This window comes from Stigmatopora argus, chromosome 8 (assembly GCF_051989625.1).
Source record: "Stigmatopora argus isolate UIUO_Sarg chromosome 8, RoL_Sarg_1.0, whole genome shotgun sequence".
In the NCBI taxonomy this organism is placed as follows: domain Eukaryota; kingdom Metazoa; phylum Chordata; class Actinopteri; order Syngnathiformes; family Syngnathidae; genus Stigmatopora; species Stigmatopora argus.
In genome coordinates this window covers 16,879,025-16,897,431 of record NC_135394.1, presented here as the reverse complement: position 1 = coordinate 16,897,431, position 18,407 = coordinate 16,879,025, and the positions used below count along the sequence as shown (strand labels likewise).

The 18,407-nt window shown below is 36.8% G+C and overlaps 1 protein-coding gene across 7 annotated transcripts in view; it reads right to left on the bottom strand.

The window, feature by feature from the left end:
- Window positions 1-279: 279 nt before the first annotated feature.
- tp63 (tumor protein p63) overlaps window positions 280-18,407 on the bottom strand; it is a 68,969-nt gene continuing 50,841 nt past the window's right edge. For 5 of the 7 annotated variants that reach the window (XM_077607407.1, XM_077607408.1, XM_077607409.1 and 2 more), the window contains 3 exons: window positions 8,320-8,467; window positions 1,916-2,009; window positions 280-1,845 (listed from right to left, as the gene is read on the bottom strand). In XM_077607407.1, the coding sequence (XP_077463533.1) occupies window positions 1,555-1,845; window positions 1,916-2,009; window positions 8,320-8,467 (533 nt within the window). In that variant the 3' untranslated portion in view covers window positions 280-1,554. Of the gene's footprint in view, window positions 1,846-1,915; window positions 2,010-6,876; window positions 7,012-8,319; window positions 8,468-18,407 lie in introns of those variants that run through there. The other 2 variants (XM_077607413.1, XM_077607411.1) reach the window with 2 other exon arrangements.

Here is an 18,407-nt window from a genome sequence, read left to right as displayed (position 1 = left end):
AAATATAAAAATATTTTTTTAATTTAAAAACTTTTTTAAGCCTGGTCGTTCAATTTTGAAAAAAAATATGGTATGGATCTTTAGCAATTTCCAATTTCTATTATTATTTTGCGTCAATAGGTCAAATTGTTCAATAAGTAATATGCTGTTTTTAATCTTGAAATTAAATGCTTTCTTTTCAGACGCCATCAAATGCAATATTTCCCTCGTAAGGATGAGCGGTATGTAATATTATGTATAATGTTAATATGTATGGCTTAAATAACAGGACAAAAGTAGTCAAGAATGGACCATATTTATTTTGAATTTTTATCAAAATAGCCATGTCCTATTTACAGCAAAAAATTGTACAAGAACTAGGAAAATGCACAGTGTTGTTTGACCCTGTTTCGTAGGCTAATCATTTTGAGAATTTTCGTTGGAATGACTTTCAATTTTCACAGCTTGTGTAGCGACGTTTCAAGTTTTTGCATGTAACGTTTGCCATCTTTTCAGGTTAAGAAATGCCGTTCACTTCAAAAGAAAAAGCCATTTTGCGTGTTAGTGTACACTTGGACTCAGTCACCAAAAATAGTGCAGCTTGCCTTAATCACAAATTTTGCAAACATTCCAGCTCTTTTCTTAAAATGTTTGCTTAATTTGTGATTAAGGCAAGCTGAACTATTTTTGGTGACTTAGTCCGAGCGTACTGTAACATGCAAAATGCTTTTTCTTTTAAAGTCAACAGCATTTCTTAACTTGAAAAGACGAAATTGCCAAACGTTACACACGAAAACTTGAAACATTTCTACACAAGCTGTGAAAATTGTAAGTCATTCTAATGAAAATTCTCTAAATAATTAGCCTACGAAAACATGTCAAATATTTTAAAACACCTTGTATTTTCTCCCCCCTCAATTTCTAACTTTTATACTGTCAAAAAAAAAAAACTATACAACATGTACATCCGCAACCAAATACAACATAGCGCAAAAACGAGAACACTTGAAAATTGAAATAATACTCTCGTTCCTGCGCCTTAACACTTATCGCCTATAGGTGGCGCCGTAGCAACTAAATAATAGGGAGTTAAAAAAGTACCATATTATCACGACTATAAGGCGCACTTAAGTCTTAAATTTTCTCCAAAATAGACAGGGCGCCTTAAAAAAAATTGAACTTGCGTATAAATGTGAAATTACTTAATAAAAATCCAAATTATGAATGTGAAATTACTTAGTAAAAATCCAAATTATATTAAGTAAAAAAAATGATAATAAATATAACCTTCCCAGCATACATTTGTCAGTGAACGGTATTTTTTTTGTGTGCTTTATATATGGAAAAAAAATTAAAATGTGTCATTCATTGAGGGTGCGCCTTATAATGCGGTGCGCCTTATAGTCGTGAAAATACGATTCTTGAAATGTACAATCGGGACTCGGAAAATACCTTTTTTAATACAACACTTGTAACATTTCTTAAGTGCTCTCAAGAAACCAGACGCGAAAAATAAGTGCGCATCTTTTAACGAAAACAAAAAAAAACCTAAAAAATGTGAGTTAAAAATGGCCGCTACTCTCCTTCCTCCTTGATGCGCTGCTGCTTGTTGCGACGCGAATCCAGGTCGAAGGAGAAGTCGGACCAGTCGTCGCGTTGCGGGAAGGAAATGGTCTGGCGCAGGGTGAAGCGCACGGCGTCGATGACGCGCTCGCCCCGCGCCTCCGACGAGCTGACGGCCGACGCCCCGCTGGTGGTGCGCACGATGTGGGGCGGGGGGGAGAAGTCCATGGCCTGCCGGTGCTCCATGATGCCCTTCCAGATGGCGTGCAGGTACTCGGAGGGGATCTTGAGCCGCGACAGGTCCTAGACGGGGGAGGGGTTAGGCCGGGGGGGCGGGGCGAGGCGAGGCGAGCGGCTAGGGGGCGGGGCTCACCTCCATGTTATAGTTCTCGATTTGGTAGATGTTGCTCAAACCCTGTGTTGTGAAGTAATCCAAGCAGCCTGCGCAGCCCAGACGAAGGAGGAAGCTGAGGGAGAGGAAAGGAGGCGGAGTTAGGTAAGTTTTCAGCGGAGGGAAAAAATAACAATGTTTGAAAATGTCGTTAGTTTTAATAGGTGTCGTGGGAATGTTACGATTTGGGGTGTTTTGGTAAGAAGAGTCAGGTAGTGTATTTTTCGGACTATTAGTCGCACCTGAGTATAAGCCGCGCTAGCTAAAGATAAATTATAAGTTGTATTCGGTCATATGTTAAAGTAATAGGGAAGAATAGACTTGTTAATGTAAGATATGAACATTTTTTGAGGGGGGGTCGATAGCTTAAAATCAATATATAATTAAAAAAAGAAGTCGCACCTGAGTATAAGCCGCGCTAGCTAAAGATACATTATAAGTTGTATTAGATCATATTTTAAAGTAATAGGGAAGAATAGACTTGTTAATGTAAGATATGAACATTTTTTGAGGGGAGCGATAGCTTAAAATCAATATATAATTAAAAAAAGAAGTCGTACTTGAGTATAAGTCGCAGACTTAGACAAACAGTGAGGGAAATAGTACAGGGTGTTCCAAAATGTTTGACCTCATTTCGTAGGCCAATACAACATCACCATTCTTTGTATTTCTAACCACTTAATGTAGCATTATTGTGTATTTTATTGTTGTTGTATCTGGTACCATTTTGCAGCTTTATTATGTTCTGGTTTGTCTCTATTTTTGTATGTTCTCTGGAGATTGGAAAGAAAGATATTGGGCCTTTTTTTTTCTTGTTCTTGTTCAATTTTCACAACTTGTGTGGAAACGTTTCAAGTTTTTGCGTGTAATGGTTCTATCTTTTCAGGTTAGGAAATGGCGTTCACTTCAAAAGAAAAAGGTATTATGCGTGTTGGAGTATACTTGGACTCAAGTCACCGAAAATATTGCAGCTTGCCTTCTTCACAAATTTTGCAAACAAGGTACCAACTACAAAACAAAATACCTTGGCACCAAAAATTTCAAGTAAAGTGCTGGATGCAGCTTTCCACACTTGCTCTTCTAACCTGCTCCACTGTCTCAAAATGATTGGCCTACAAAATGGAGTCAAACATTTTGCAACATCTTGTGTTTGCAGGCCAAACTCAATGAAAAATGTGCACTAAACAGGTCAAAGTTTGGTTAAGCTACTCAAAATCTCAGATCTCATGTCCTAGTTGGGCTTACGGCATTCTTCCCTGAAAATGCTGTTAGCCCAACTACGACATGAGACCTGATATTAAGTAAGTATAAGAATAAGTAAGTTTTAATTGCTCTAAAGGACACAGTTATGCTAAAATATGGACCCCTGAGGATGATGCATTGTTTGTGCAACTAATTCAGGAATTGGCATCAGCAGCAGCTTTGGCTATGTCAGGAGTGGCCTGTTTTGTCCCTCCTGACATGCTGTCAGGGAAGCAGCTGCAGTCAATCTGCTGATTGCTTCCTGGTTTTATTATTTAAGGAGCAATGTGTCAGAGGACCATTGCCGGATCGTCTCTTTGTTTGTGCGTGCGCGTAGCATGCTGCCTTCTGTTCCAGCCCATTGTGGATTTGTAGACCCTTGTTTATTCATTAAAGTATATAGTTTGAAGTGAACTGGCTCGAGTCAACTCGCGTCTCCTGCGCATGGGTCCCCTAAGATATTCCCGATCGCGCTGCGACGACGCAGCGTGATCGTAACAGAACGATCCGGCCATAATGGACCCAGCGGGAGGCTACCCACGCTCGCGCCGACGCTCTCGTCGACGCCAACCACCCTTTTTGAAGCCCCGCGACGACATGGATTCACTGAGAGGCCCCACAGAGTCTATTAGGGAGTCTATAATGGACGCTTGGCGTGGGCACCTCAGAGACGTTTGGGCAGCGGAGGAGTCTCGACCAATAGGTAGTACTGAGCCTCCATCCACCTTTAAACCCACCCACGTGGCGGCCGGTATGCTGTGCCGCCCTCCCGAAGGCGGCGGCGAGCACCATGCCACAGGGAGAAGCGGAAGGAGGGCCTGGACGCTCGAGCCCCTGACCAAGCTTCTCGCCCGACCATGCCGCTCCCAGCTCCTCGGCCGACCACTCCGCTCCAAGCTCCTCGGCCGACCACGCCGCTCCCAGCTCCTCGGCCGACCACGCCGCTCCCAGCTCCTCGGCAGACCACGCCGCTCCCAGCTCCTCGACCGACCACGCCGCTCCAAGCTCCTCAAATACCCGTGCCCAAGCCACGCAAGTTACTCCCTTTGCCACCTGGGCCGCCAGTCGCACCCGTGCCGAAGCCACGAACCAGGCTTCCAGTGCCGGTTGGTCCGCCCAGTTCCTGGTCAGTTGGTTCCTGTTCACCCGGTTCCTGGTCGTCCAGTTCCTGGTTGCTTGGTTCCTGGCCGCCCGGTTCCTGGCCGCCCAGTTCCTGGTTGCTAGGTTCCGGTCTGCCCAGCGCTTGCCCGCCCAGCGCTTGCCCGCCCAGCTCTTGCCCGCCCGGAAGCGGCGATGACGCGCCGGGGCCCCTGGACGAGGGGGCCGGCAATGGTCAGAGCGACTCTCCGGCGCCCCTGGACGAGGGGGCCGGCGAAGGCGGCAGCGACCCTCCGGCGCCCCTGGATGAGGGGGCCGGCGAAGGCGGCAGCGACCCTCCGGCGCCCCTGGACGAGGGGGCCGGCGACGGTGGCGACTCGCCGGGGCCCTGGTTGAGGGGGCCAGCGACAGCGAGAGCGACTCTTCGGCACCCCCGGACGAGGGGGTTGGCGGCGGCGAGAGCGACTCTCCGGCCCTCTCGGCCGAGGGGGCAGGCGGCCCCCCGAGCACCCAGGGTAAGGCGCCCGACGACCGTTCTAAGTTTCTGGTGTCTGTTAAGGGCAGGGGGCTTGGCCAGCTCCTTAAGGACCAGCAGGGAGGCCCGCCGGACCGGCTACTCCCTCTCCCCTCCAAGGGCCGACGTGGACGCCCGCCGGATAGGCCCCTCCTAAGCCTCGTCTCAGGCCGGCGCGGACGCCCACCTCAAAGCCTCGTCGCAGGCCGGCGTGGACGCTCATCTCGATGCCTCATCTCAGGCCGGCGTGGACGCTCATCTCGATGCCTCATCTCAGGCCGGCACGGACGCTCACCTCGATGCCTCGTCTCCAGCCGGCGCAGACACCCACCTCGATGCCTCGTCTCAGGCCGGCGCAGATGCCCACCTCGATGCCTCGTCTCAGGCCGGCGCGGACGCCCACCTTGATGCCTCGTCTCAGGCCGGCGCGGACGCCCGCCCGACCGCCCAGCTCGATACCTTGTCACCGGCCGGCGTGGATGCCCGCCGGAACGGCCAAGCCCACCCCTCGTCATCGGCCGGCGCGGACGCCCGCCGGACCGACCACTTCCTCGCCTCGTCATCGGCCGGCGCGGACGCCCGCCGGACCGACCACTCCCACGCCTTGTCATCGGCCGGCGCGGACGCCCGCCGGACCGACCACTTCCTCGCCTCGTCTCTGGCCGGCATGGACGCCCGCCAAGCCGGCCAGTTTAATGGAACGGTATGGTATGAAGCAGAGCAAGATGGTGGTAAGACGCTGACACAGACACAACAACTACTGCTAAATCTGAAGTGTAAACAACCGACACAGGTGCAAGACCAGTTTTGAAAATCATGGCAGCAACTGCTGTATCCAAAAACTGTCTCTTTGGTTTCCTGTATAACAAGACTCCAAGGAGAGTGCAGCCAATTGGACTCGGCCTTTCCCTGACAGATATGGAAAAGAAAAAGCCCATTTTTGACACCCATGTTGCACAACAAAATTTCACCTGCCTAAAGTTAAATGGGACTGGCCCTGGGATTGGAAATATCCAGGAGTCATGGTGTAATGAAAATGTGTCTTTGCCAGCAGGAATCCCTCTTGCTCGTGCTGATGTTTGGCTGTGGTGTGGAGCGAAAGTGTTGTACGATAGGCTTCCCTCCAATGCCTCAGGTAAGTGCGCCCTAGTAGCGCTGATCATGCCAATTAGTGTGACAGCATTAGATAGGTTTAGATATGGTGTTAGCTGAAAGAGGAGGAGTGTGTGGTATTTTTGGGGATCAGTGCTGTACTCTGATTCCCAACAATACGTCTCCTGACAGCGCCTTACTAAGGCATTGGAGGGTCTGCTGTAGTAACAAAATGAAGGAGCACTCAGGTATGGACACCAGTTGGTACTCTGACTGGTTAAAACGTCTTTGGCAAATACAAAAGCTTGATTGCATCAATACTGGTTTCTATCGCTGTGTTTACCACTATTACAATTGAACGCACGTTGGGGCCACTCCCTCCGGGTGGCCAGTACATGATGATCCCTCAGAAGGACCCCCAGGAGGCGGAGACAGCTGTGGCCCTCCGGGAATTCGGGATGTGAGTATGTGACGGTGGCCTCAGGGATCTGAGGCCATGAGGAGGTAATGAAATTCTCTACTGATTTTCTACTAGAATGATTTTTTTTTTACTGATTTTTAATTTTTAATTGTATGTGCAAGAATGAAATGTTTTCAGAACAAACGGTGCTAATCTGCGAGAAGACGGCAAGGACAAGATAACCCAGGAGAAAGCAGATACGACTCAACAGACCAATGAAAGCAAGGTAAAGTTAACTGCAGTGTACACATAGCCAATAGAATAATGCCAGGATGCCCTACTTGCTTTTCCATTTGCATATTGTGTAGTATAACTCATTGCTGGGATACTCGGATGGTAGTACGTCGGCTGGTGGCAACAGAGGCGTATAGAGCTGTGATAGAGGGACCCGAGACCCAGTTGTATGTATTAGATTTGTGTGTTAGGAATAAATCCACTCGTGTGTGAAAATGCTAGCTTCCTGACTCTCTATTGCAGTACGAGCGCGCAAATTGTTGGATGAGTGGCAGTTGGGTAAGGTCACAAATTGGAGTCAGATTACTAATTTAACTTTAATACAATTTAGAAAGAAAATTCCCAAGTTGCTGCGTTCTTTGCAAAATTATCTTGGGTGACTGACTCCGAGCATACTCGCATAATAACTTTTTTTTGAAGTGAACGTTATTTCTTAACCTGAAAACAGAAATGCCAAACGTTACACACAAAAACTTGAAACATTTCTTTACACAAGTTGTGAAAATTGAAAATTGTCATAAGTATTGGCCTATGAAATGGGGTCAAACATTTTGGTTCTCTAACTTGAGCATGAACGGTTGTCTCTTTGTGCCCTGTGATAGGCTCCAGCACCCCATGACCCTCGTGAGTACAGACGCTCCCCTACTTACGAACGAGTTAGGTTCCGAGCGATTCTTCATAAGTTGAATTTGTTTGTAAGTTGATTCAGTGCTACATTTGGTATTATAATTTGTTTAAGGCCTATATAAGTATATTGAAGGTTTATATAAGTGCATTTGTATGTTTAAGGCTTGTATAAGTAACACGCATTGGTTTGTACTGAAAAAAACATTTAATAAAATGGAGAGAATATGACAGTACTGTATAGAGAGAGAGAGAGATGTATGTATTAGAAACTGGCCGAAAGAAGCGATCTAACGACGATTGCGCAGTTTTCTTCTTTTTTTCATCATAAATGATGCGGTAGAACTGTATGGCATCATTCAATTGATTTGCAAACTTTATGCAACGTTCAATATTTGGGTCCTGCTGCTCGATCTTTATGTTTATAAATGGTACTGACAAGTTGTATGCCCGTGAAACGCTCACCACTCTCACGCGCATCAAGCTTCGTTATTATTGCCACTCGTTTCAAATGAAATGGCTTGCCTCTTCCTTGCAACTCCCTCAATAGAAGCCTTTCGCTTTTTACCAACCATATTCAATAATGGATGCACGAGATATTTAATGATATAAATGAAAAAGGTTCTTGGCGCACTGGAGATACGTTCACGCACTTCCGCATTGCAACGAATTGGACAGAAGAAGGTAGATGCTGGGTGAGCTGAGCCCTCACAGCGCCAGGCGTCGGTATTAGCGGCGGAAAGAAGCACTACTCGGAAAAAAATACAAAATTGGTCTTGAGAACATTTTTCGACTTAAACGCAATTTGCAGACATGTTCGTATGTACCGTTGTTCGTAAGTTGAATGTTCGTAAGTAGGGGAGCGTCTGTATAACCAAACAAATAGAGGGAAAATTTCAACAATATTTTTTTTGTCTCAAAAAGTTCCAATCATGCCATATTTCCATTTTTACAGGCAAAAAAAGCCTGGCGAATGCTAACTAGCTTAGCTAGCTCGCTAGCTCTATGGGTAAATGGAGTCTAATGCCAATTAAGACTGTTCTTTTTTTTTAGGCAGTTGATTTGTAATCAAGTTCTGTCCGAAGATTTTTTGTTAGATTTTTGTCAAATTTTGCGGGGTACCTGGAGATGCTGCTGTCCATGGGGTACGGAGGAGGGGGCGTACAGTGCGACGAGGGCACCAGGGGCAGCTGGGGCTGCAGGGCGTGAGTGGGGCTCAGTGAACTCATGTCAGCGCCCATGGGGATGTGAGCGCCCATCATGGGAGTCACTGCAGAGACAAAAGCAGCTGCCGTCAGCCATAAATATTCCCAAACGCTTTCAATTGAAAAAAAATGCTCCTTTTTAAAAAAAATCGGGCTAGGCTAGGGGGGGGGCGGTGTTTTGGGGAAGCAGCACCTTTTTTTGTCCCTATCGTTCCCTGACCGAAAAATAATAAAAAATAATACTGCCGGAATTAACACGTGACTCTTTCAGATGCGAGACGTCCGATGAAGAAAAGGAAAAGGCATTTAAGCTTCTTGTGCACTTTCATCATTCGCTTTGAGCCGATGAAAATTGGACACCCCTGTTTTGATGTGTAAACAGTTAGTTTTTTTGTGTGAAAAATATCAGATTCCGATTTGAATTTTTTAAAAAAACCTCAGTTGTCACTGACAATGCTAGACGTCCAATTAATCTGCTACGAATTTAATACTTAAATACAGTAATACCTTGTTTACTTGCCATAATAAGCCAATAACAGCATTCTCTGTACTCTTCTCATTCTTGTGACCTCTAGTGGTCACTAAAATAATATCAAATTGTAACTTCTTTTTTGGGGGGGAACCAATTTTATGAACTAATTTCCAAATGTAGACACTGACCTCTAGTGGTCACTCAAAAAATATCAATTTTATGTACTGTTAACTACCTCCCAAATGTAGACACTGCCCATTAGTGGCAGGTCCACTCATCTTCAATTGTAACTTACCTTTTACATTTTAAGCCATCAACTTTTCAGTGTCTTACAATGTCGTTTTTTGCGAAAAAAGCCTTACTATACTATGTCGTTTTTTAAGCAAAAAGCCTTACTATACTATGTCGTTTTTTAAAGAAAAAAAAGCCTTACTATACTATGTCGTTTTTTTTAAAGCAAAAAGCCTTACTATACTATGTCGTTTTTTTTTTAAGAAAAAAGCCTTACTATACTATGTCGTTTTTTAAAGAAAAAAACCTTACTATACTATGTCGTTTTTTACGGAAAAAAAGCCTTACTATACTATGTCGTTTTTTAAAGCAAAAAGCCTTACTATACTATGTCGTTTTTTAAAGCAAAAAGCCTTACTATACTATGTCGTTTTTTACGGAAAAAAGCCTTACTATACTATGTCGATTTTTAAAGCAAAAAGCCTTACTATACTATGTCGTTTTTTACGGAAAAAAGCCTTACTATACTATGTCGTTTTTTAATAAAAAAGCCTTACTATACTATGTCGTTTTTTAAAGAAAAAAAGCCTTACTATACTATGTCGTTTTTTAAAGCAAAAAGCCTTACTATACTATGTCGTTTTTTAAAGAAAAAAGCCTTACTATACTATGTCGTTTTTTTTAAGAAAAAAGCCTTACTATACTATGTCGTTTTTTTAAAGAAAAAAGCCTTACTATACTATGTCGTTTTTTAAAGCAAAAAGCCTTACTATACTATGTCGTTTTTTACGGAAAAAAAGCCTTACTATACTATGTCGTTTTTTACGGAAAAAAGCCTTACTATACTATGTCGTTTTTTAAAGCAAAAAGCCTTACTATACTATGTCGTTTTTTACGGAAAAAAGCCTTACTATACTATGTCGTTTTTTTTAAAGCAAAAAGCCTTACTATACTATGTTGTTTTTTTAAAGAAAAAAAGCCTTACTATACTATGTCGTTTTTTAAAGCAAAAAGCCTTACTATACTATGTCGTTTTTTACGGAAAAAAGCCTTACTATACTATGTCGTTTTTTAAAGCAAAAAGCCTCACTATACTATGTCGTTTTTTACGGAAAAAAGCCTTACTATACTATGTCGGTTTTTTAAAGCAAAAAGCCTTACTATACTATGTCGTTTTTTAATAAAAAAGCCTTACTATACTATGTCGTTTTTTAAAGAAAAAAAGCCTTACTATACTATGTCGTTTTTTAAAGCAAAAAGCCTTACTATACTATGTCGTTTTTTTAAAGAAAAAAGCCTTACTATACTATGTCGTTTTTTAAAGCAAAAAGCCTTACTATACTATGTCGTTTTTTACGGAAAAAAGCCTTACTATACTATGTCGTTTTTTAAAGCAAAAAGCCTCACTATACTATGTCGTTTTTTACGGAAAAAAGCCTTACTATACTATGTCGTTTTTTTAAAGCAAAAAGCCTTACTATACTATGTCGTTTTTTTAAAAGCAAAAAGCCTTACTATACTATGTCGGTTTTTTAAAGCAAAAAGCCTTACTATACTATGTCGTTTTTTAATAAAAAAGCCTTACTATACTATGTCGTTTTTTAAAGAAAAAAAGCCTTACTATACTATGTCGTTTTTTAAAGCAAAAAGCCTTACTATACTATGTCGTTTTTTAAAGAAAAAAGCCTTACTATACTATGTCGTTTTTTTAAAGAAAAAAGCCTTACTATACTATGTCGTTTTTTAAAGAAAAAAACCTTACTATACTATGTCGTTTTTTACGGAAAAAAGCCTTACTATACTATGTCGTTTTTTAAAGCAAAAAGCCTTACTATACTATGTCGTTTTTTAAAGCAAAAAGCCTTACTATACTATGTCGTTTTTTAAAGAAAAAAAGCCTTACTATACTATGTCGTTTTTTTAAAGAAAAAAGCCTTACTATACTATGTCGTTTTTTTACGGAAAAAAGCCTTACTATACTATGTCGTTTTTTTAAAGCAAAAAGCCTTACTATACTATGTCGTTTTTTAAAGCAAAAAGCCTTACTATACTATGTCGTTTTTTAAGAAAAAAGCCTTACTATACTATGTCGTTTTTTTAAAGAAAAAAGCCTTACTATACTATGTCATTTTTGAAGAAAAAAGCCTTACTATACTATGTCGTTTTTTTAAAGCAAAAAGCCTTACTATACTATGTCGTTTTTTAGAGCAAAAAGCCTTACTATACTATGTCGTTTTTTTACGGAAAAAAGCCTTACTATACTATGTCGTTTTTTTAAAGCAAAAAGCCTTACTATACTATGTCGTTTTTTAAGAAAAAAGCCTTACTATACTGTCGTTTTTTAAAGAAAAAAAGCCTTACTATACTATGTCGTTTTTTTAAAGAAAAAAGCCTTACTATACTATGTCGTTTTTTTAAAGCAAAAAGCCTTACTATACTATGTCGTTTTTTAAAGAAAAAAAAGCCTTACTATACTATGTCGTTTTTTAAAGCAAAAAGCCTTACTATACTATGTCGTTTTTTACGGAAAAAAGCCTTACTATACTATGTCGTTTTTTAAAGAAAAAAGCCTTACTATACTATGTCGTTTTTTACGGAAAAAAGCCTTACTATACTATGTCGTTTTTTTAAAGCAAAAAGCCTTACTATACTATGTCGTTTTTTAAAGAAAAAAAGCCTTACTATACTATGTCGTTTTTTTAAAGAAAAAAGCTTTACTATACTATGTCGTTTTTTACGGAAAAAAGCCTTACTATACTATGTCGTTTTTTTAAGAAAAAAACCTTACTATACTATGTCGTTTTTTAAAGCAAAAAGCCTTACTATACTATGTCGTTTTTTTACGGAAAAAAGCCTTACTATACTATGTCGTTTTTTTAAAGCAAAAAGCCTTCTTATACTATGTCGTTTTTTAAAGCAAAAAGCCTTACTATACTATGTCGTTTTTGAAGAAAAAAGCCTTACTATACTATGTCGTTTTTTTAAAGCAAAAAGCCTTACTATACTATGTCGTTTTTGAAGAAAAAAGCCTTACTATACTATGTCGTTTTTTTAAAGCAAAAAGCCTTACTATACTATGTCGTTTTTTTAAAGCAAAAAGCCTTACTATACTATGTTGTTATTTAAGAAAAAAGCCTTACTATACTATGTCGTTTTTTTAAAGAAAAAAGCCTTACTATACTATGTCGTTTTTTAGAGCAAAAAGCCTTACTATACTATGTCGTTTTTTTACGGGAAAAAGCCTTACTATACTATGTCGTTTTTTTAAAGCAAAAAGCCTTACTATAGTATGTCGTTTTTTAAGAAAAAAGCCTTACTATACTATGTCGTTTTTTAAAGAAAAAAAGCCTTACTATACTATGTCGTTTTTTTAAAGAAAAAAGCCTTACTATACTATGTCGTTTTTTAGAGCAAAAAGCCTTACTATACTATGTCGTTTTTTTACGGAAAAAAGCCTTACTATACTATGTCGTTTTTTTAAAGCAAAAAGCCTTACTATACTATGTCGTTTTTTAAGAAAAAAGCCTTACTATATTGTCGTTTTTTAAAGAAAAAAAGCCTTACTATACTATGTCGTTTTTTTAAAGAAAAAAGCCTTACTATACTATGTCGTTTTTTTAAAGCAAAAAGCCTTACTATACTATGTCGTTTTTTAAAGAAAAAAAAGCCTTACTATACTATGTCGTTTTTTAAAGCAAAAAGCCTTACTATACTATGTCGTTTTTTACGGAAAAAAGCCTTACTATACTATGTCGTTTTTTAAAGAAAAAAGCCTTACTATACTATGTCGTTTTTTACGGAAAAAAGCCTTACTATACTATGTCGTTTTTTTAAAGCAAAAAGCCTTCTTATACTATGTCGTTTTTTAAAGCAAAAAGCCTTACTATACTATGTCGTTTTTGAAGAAAAAAGCCTTACTATACTATGTCGTTTTTTTAAAGCAAAAAGCCTTACTATACTATGTCGTTTTTGAAGAAAAAAGCCTTACTATACTATGTCGTTTTTTTAAAGCAAAAAGCCTTACTATACTATGTCGTTTTTTTAAAGCAAAAAGCCTTACTATACTATGTTGTTATTTAAGAAAAAAGCCTTACTATACTATGTCGTTTTTTTAAAGAAAAAAGCCTTACTATACTATGTCGTTTTTTAGAGCAAAAAGCCTTACTATACTATGTCGTTTTTTTACGGGAAAAAGCCTTACTATACTATGTCGTTTTTTTAAAGCAAAAAGCCTTACTATAGTATGTCGTTTTTTAAGAAAAAAGCCTTACTATACTATGTCGTTTTTTAAAGAAAAAAAGCCTTACTATACTATGTCGTTTTTTTAAAGAAAAAAGCCTTACTATACTATGTCGTTTTTTTAAAGCAAAAAGCCTTACTATACTATGTCGTTTTTTTAAAGCAAAAAGCCTTACTATACTATGTCGTTTTTTAAGAAAAAAGCCTTACTATACTATGTCGTTTTTTTAAAGAAAAAAGCCTTACTATACTATGTCGTTTTTTACGGAAAAAAGCCTTACTATACTATGTCGTTTTTGAAGAAAAAAGCCTTACTATACTATGTCGTTTTTTTAAAGCAAAAAGCCTTACTATACTATGTCGTTTTTTTAAAGCAAAAAGCCTTACTATACTATGTCGTTTTTTAAGAAAAAAGCCTTACTATACTATGTCGTTTTTTAAAGAAAAAAAGCCTTACTATACTATGTCGTTTTTTTAAAGCAAAAAGCCTTACTATACTATGTTGTTTTTTACGGAAAAAAGCCTTACTATACTATGTCGTTTTTTAAAGCAAAAAGCCTTACTATACTATGTCGTTTTTTAAAGCAAAAAGCCTTACTATACTATGTCGTTTTTTTAAAGCAAAAAGCCTTACTATACTATGTCGTTTTTTAAGAAAAAAGTCTTACTATACTATGTCGTTTTTTTTAAGAAAAAAGCCTTACTATACTATGTCGTTTTTTAAAGCAAAAAGCCTTACTATACTATGTCGTTTTTTACGGAAAAAAGCCTTACTATACTATGTCGTTTTTTAAAGAAAAAAGCCTTACTATACTATGTCGTTTTTTACGGAAAAAAGCCTTATTATACTATGTCGTTTTTTTAAAGCAAAAAGCCTTACTATACTATGTCGTTTTTTAAGAAAAAAAGCCTTACTATACTATGTCGTTTTTTAAAGAAAAAAAGCCTTACTATACTATGTCGTTTTTTTAAAGAAAAAAGCCTTACTATACTATGTCGTTTTTGAAGAAAAAAGCCTTACTATACTATGTCGTTTTTTTAAAGCAAAAAGCCTTACTATACTATGTCGTTTTTTTAAAGCAAAAAGCCTTACTATACTATGTCGTTTTTTAAGAAAAAAGCCTTACTATACTATGTCGTTTTTTAAGAAAAAAGCCTTTCTATACTATGTCGTTTTTTAAAGAAAAAAAGCCTTACTATACTATGTCGTTTTTTTAAAGCAAAAAGCCTTACTATACTATGTCGTTTTTTACGGAAAAAAGCCTTACTATACTATGTCGTTTTTTTAAAGCAAAAAGCCTTACTATACTATGTCGTTTTTTTAAAGCAAAAAGCCTTACTATACTATGTCGTTTTTTACGGAAAAAAGCCTTACTATACTATGTCGTTTTTTTAAAGAAAAAAGCCTTACTATACTATGTCGTTTTTTTTAAAGAAAAAAGCCTTACTATACCATGTCGTTTTTTAAAGCAAAAAAGCCTTACTATACTATGTCATTTTTTTAAAGCAAAAAGCCTTACTATACTATGTCGTTTTTTAAAAGCAAAAAGCCTTACTATACTGTCGTTTTTTAATAAAAAGGCCTTACTATACTATGTCGTTTTTTAAAGAAAAAAAGCCTTACTATACTACGTCGTTTTTTTAAAGAAAAAAGCCTTACTATACTATGTCGTTTTTTTAAGAAAAAAGCCTTACTATACTGTCGTTTTTTAAAGCAAAAAGCCTTACTATACTATGTCGTTTTTTACGGAAAAAAGCCTTACTATACTATGTCGTTTTTTTAAAGCAAAAAGCCTTACTATACTATGTCGTTTTTTACGGAAAAAAGCCTTACTATACTATGTCGTTTTTTTTAAGAAAAAAGCCTTACTATACTATGTCGTTTTTTAAAGAAAAAAGCCTTACTATACTATGTCGTTTTTTAAGAAAAAAGCCTTACTATACTATGGCGTTTTTTTAAAGAAAAAAGCCTTACTATACTATGTCGTTTTTGAAGAAAAAAGCCTTACTATACTATGTCGTTTTTTTAAAGCAAAAAGCCTTACTATACTATGTCGTTTTTTTAAAGCAAAAAGCCTTACTATACTTTGTCGTTTTTTAAGAAAAAAGCCTTACTATACTATGTCGTTTTTTTAAAGAAAAAAGCCTTACTATACTATGTCGTTTTTTTAAAGAAAAAAGCCTTACTATACTATGTCGTTTTTTTAAAGCAAAAAGCCTTACTATACTATGTCGTTTTTTTAAAGCAAAAAGCCTTACTATACTATGTCGTTTTTTAAGAAAAAAGCCTTACTATACTATGTCGTTTTTTTAAAGAAAAAAGCCTTACTATACTATGTCGTTTTTTAAGAAAAAAGTCTTACTATACTATGTCGTTTTTTTTAAGAAAAAAGCCTTACTATACTATGTCGTTTTTTAAAGCAAAAAGCCTTACTATACTATGTCGTTTTTTACGGAAAAAAGCCTTACTATACTATGTCGTTTTTTAAAGAAAAAAGCCTTACTATACTATGTCGTTTTTTACGGAAAAAAGCCTTATTATACTATGTCGTTTTTTTAAAGCAAAAAGCCTTACTATACTATGTCGTTTTTTAAGAAAAAAAGCCTTACTATACTATGTCGTTTTTTAAAGAAAAAAAGCCTTACTATACTATGTCGTTTTTTTAAAGAAAAAAGCCTTACTATACTATGTCGTTTTTGAAGAAAAAAGCCTTACTATACTATGTCGTTTTTTTAAAGCAAAAAGCCTTACTATACTATGTCGTTTTTTTAAAGCAAAAAGCCTTACTATACTATGTCGTTTTTTAAGAAAAAAGCCTTACTATACTATGTCGTTTTTTAAGAAAAAAGCCTTTCTATACTATGTCGTTTTTTAAAGAAAAAAAGCCTTACTATACTATGTCGTTTTTTTAAAGCAAAAAGCCTTACTATACTATGTCGTTTTTTACGGAAAAAAGCCTTACTATACTATGTCGTTTTTTTAAAGCAAAAAGCCTTACTATACTATGTCGTTTTTTTAAAGCAAAAAGCCTTACTATACTATGTCGTTTTTTTAAAGCAAAAAGCCTTACTATACTATGTCGTTTTTTAAGAAAAAAGTCTTACTATACTATGTCGTTTTTTTAAGAAAAAAGCCTTACTATACTATGTCGTTTTTTAAAGCAAAAAGCCTTACTATACTATGTCGCTTTTTACGGAAAAAAGCCTTACTATACTATGTCGTTTTTTAAAGAAAAAAGCCTTACTATACTATGTCGTTTTTTACGGAAAAAAGCCTTATTATACTATGTCGTTTTTTTAAAGCAAAAAGCCTTACTATACTATGTCGTTTTTTTTAAGAAAAAAGCCTTACTATACTATGGCGTTTTTTAAAGCAAAAAGCCTTACTATACTATGTCGTTTTTTACGGAAAAAAGCCTTACTATACTATGTCGTTTTTTTAAAGAAAAAAGCCTTACTATACTATGTCGTTTTTTTAAAGAAAAAAGCCTTACTATACCATGTCGTTTTTTAAAGCAAAAAAGCCTTACTATACTATGTCATTTTTTTAAAGCAAAAAGCCTTACTATACTATGTCGTTTTTTAAAAGCAAAAAGCCTTACTATACTATGTCGTTTTTTAATAAAAAGGCCTTACTATACTATGTCGTTTTTTAAAGAAAAAAAGCCTTACTATACTACGTCGTTTTTTTAAAGAAAAAAGCCTTACTATACTATGTCGTTTTTTTAAGAAAAAAACCTTACTATACTGTCGTTTTTTAAAGCAAAAAGCCTTACTATACTATGTCGTTTTTTACGGAAAAAAGCCTTACTATACTATGTCGTTTTTTTAAAGCAAAAAGCCTTACTATACTATGTCGTTTTTTACGGAAAAAAGCCTTACTATACTATGTCGTTTTTTTTAAGAAAAAAGCCTTACTATACTATGTCGTTTTTTAAAGAAAAAAGCCTTACTATACTATGTCGTTTTTTAAGAAAAAAGCCTTACTATACTATGGCGTTTTTTTAAAGAAAAAAGCCTTACTATACTATGTCGTTTTTGAAGAAAAAAGCCTTACTATACTATGTCGTTTTTTTAAAGCAAAAAGCCTTACTATACTATGTCGTTTTTTTAAAGCAAAAAGCCTTACTATACTTTGTCGTTTTTTAAGAAAAAAGCCTTACTATACTATGTCGTTTTTTTAAAGAAAAAAGCCTTACTATACTATGTCGTTTTTTTAAAGAAAAAAGCCTTACTATACTATGTCGTTTTTTTAAAGCAAAAAGCCTTACTATACTATGTCGTTTTTTTAAAGCAAAAAGCCTTACTATACTATGTCGTTTTTTAAGAAAAAAGCCTTACTATACTATGTCGTTTTTTTAAAGAAAAAAGCCTTACTATACTATGTCGTTTTTGAAGAAAAAAGCCTTACTATACTATGTCGTTTTTTTTTAAATCAAAAAGCCTTACTATACTATGTCGTTTTTTAGAGCAAAAAGCCTTACTATACTATGTCGTTTTTTTATGGAAAAAAGCCTTACTATACTATGTCGTTTTTTTAAAGCAAAAAGCCTTACTATACTATGTCGTTTTTTAAGAAAAAAGCCTTACTATACTATGTCGTTTTTTAAAGAAAAAAAGCCTTACTATACTATGTCGTTTTTTTTAAAGAAAAAAGCCTTACTATACTATGTCGTTTTTTTAAAGCAAAAAGCCTTACTATACTTTGTCGTTTTTTAGAGCAAAAAGCCTTACTATACTATGTCGTTTTTTTACGGAAAAAAGCCTTACTATACTATGTCGTTTTTTTAAAGCAAAAAGCCTTACTATACTATGTCGTTTTTTTAAGAAAAAAGCCTTACTATACTATGTCGTTTTTTAAAGAAAAAAAGCCTTACTATACTATGTCGTTTTTTTAAAGAAAAAAGCCTTACTATACTATGTCGTTTTTTTGAGAAAAAAGCCTTACTATACTATGTCGTTTTTTAAAGCAAAAAGCCTTACTATACTATGTCGTTTTTGAAGAAAAAAGCCTTACTATACTATGTCATTTTTTAAAGAAAAAAAAAGGCCTTACTATACTA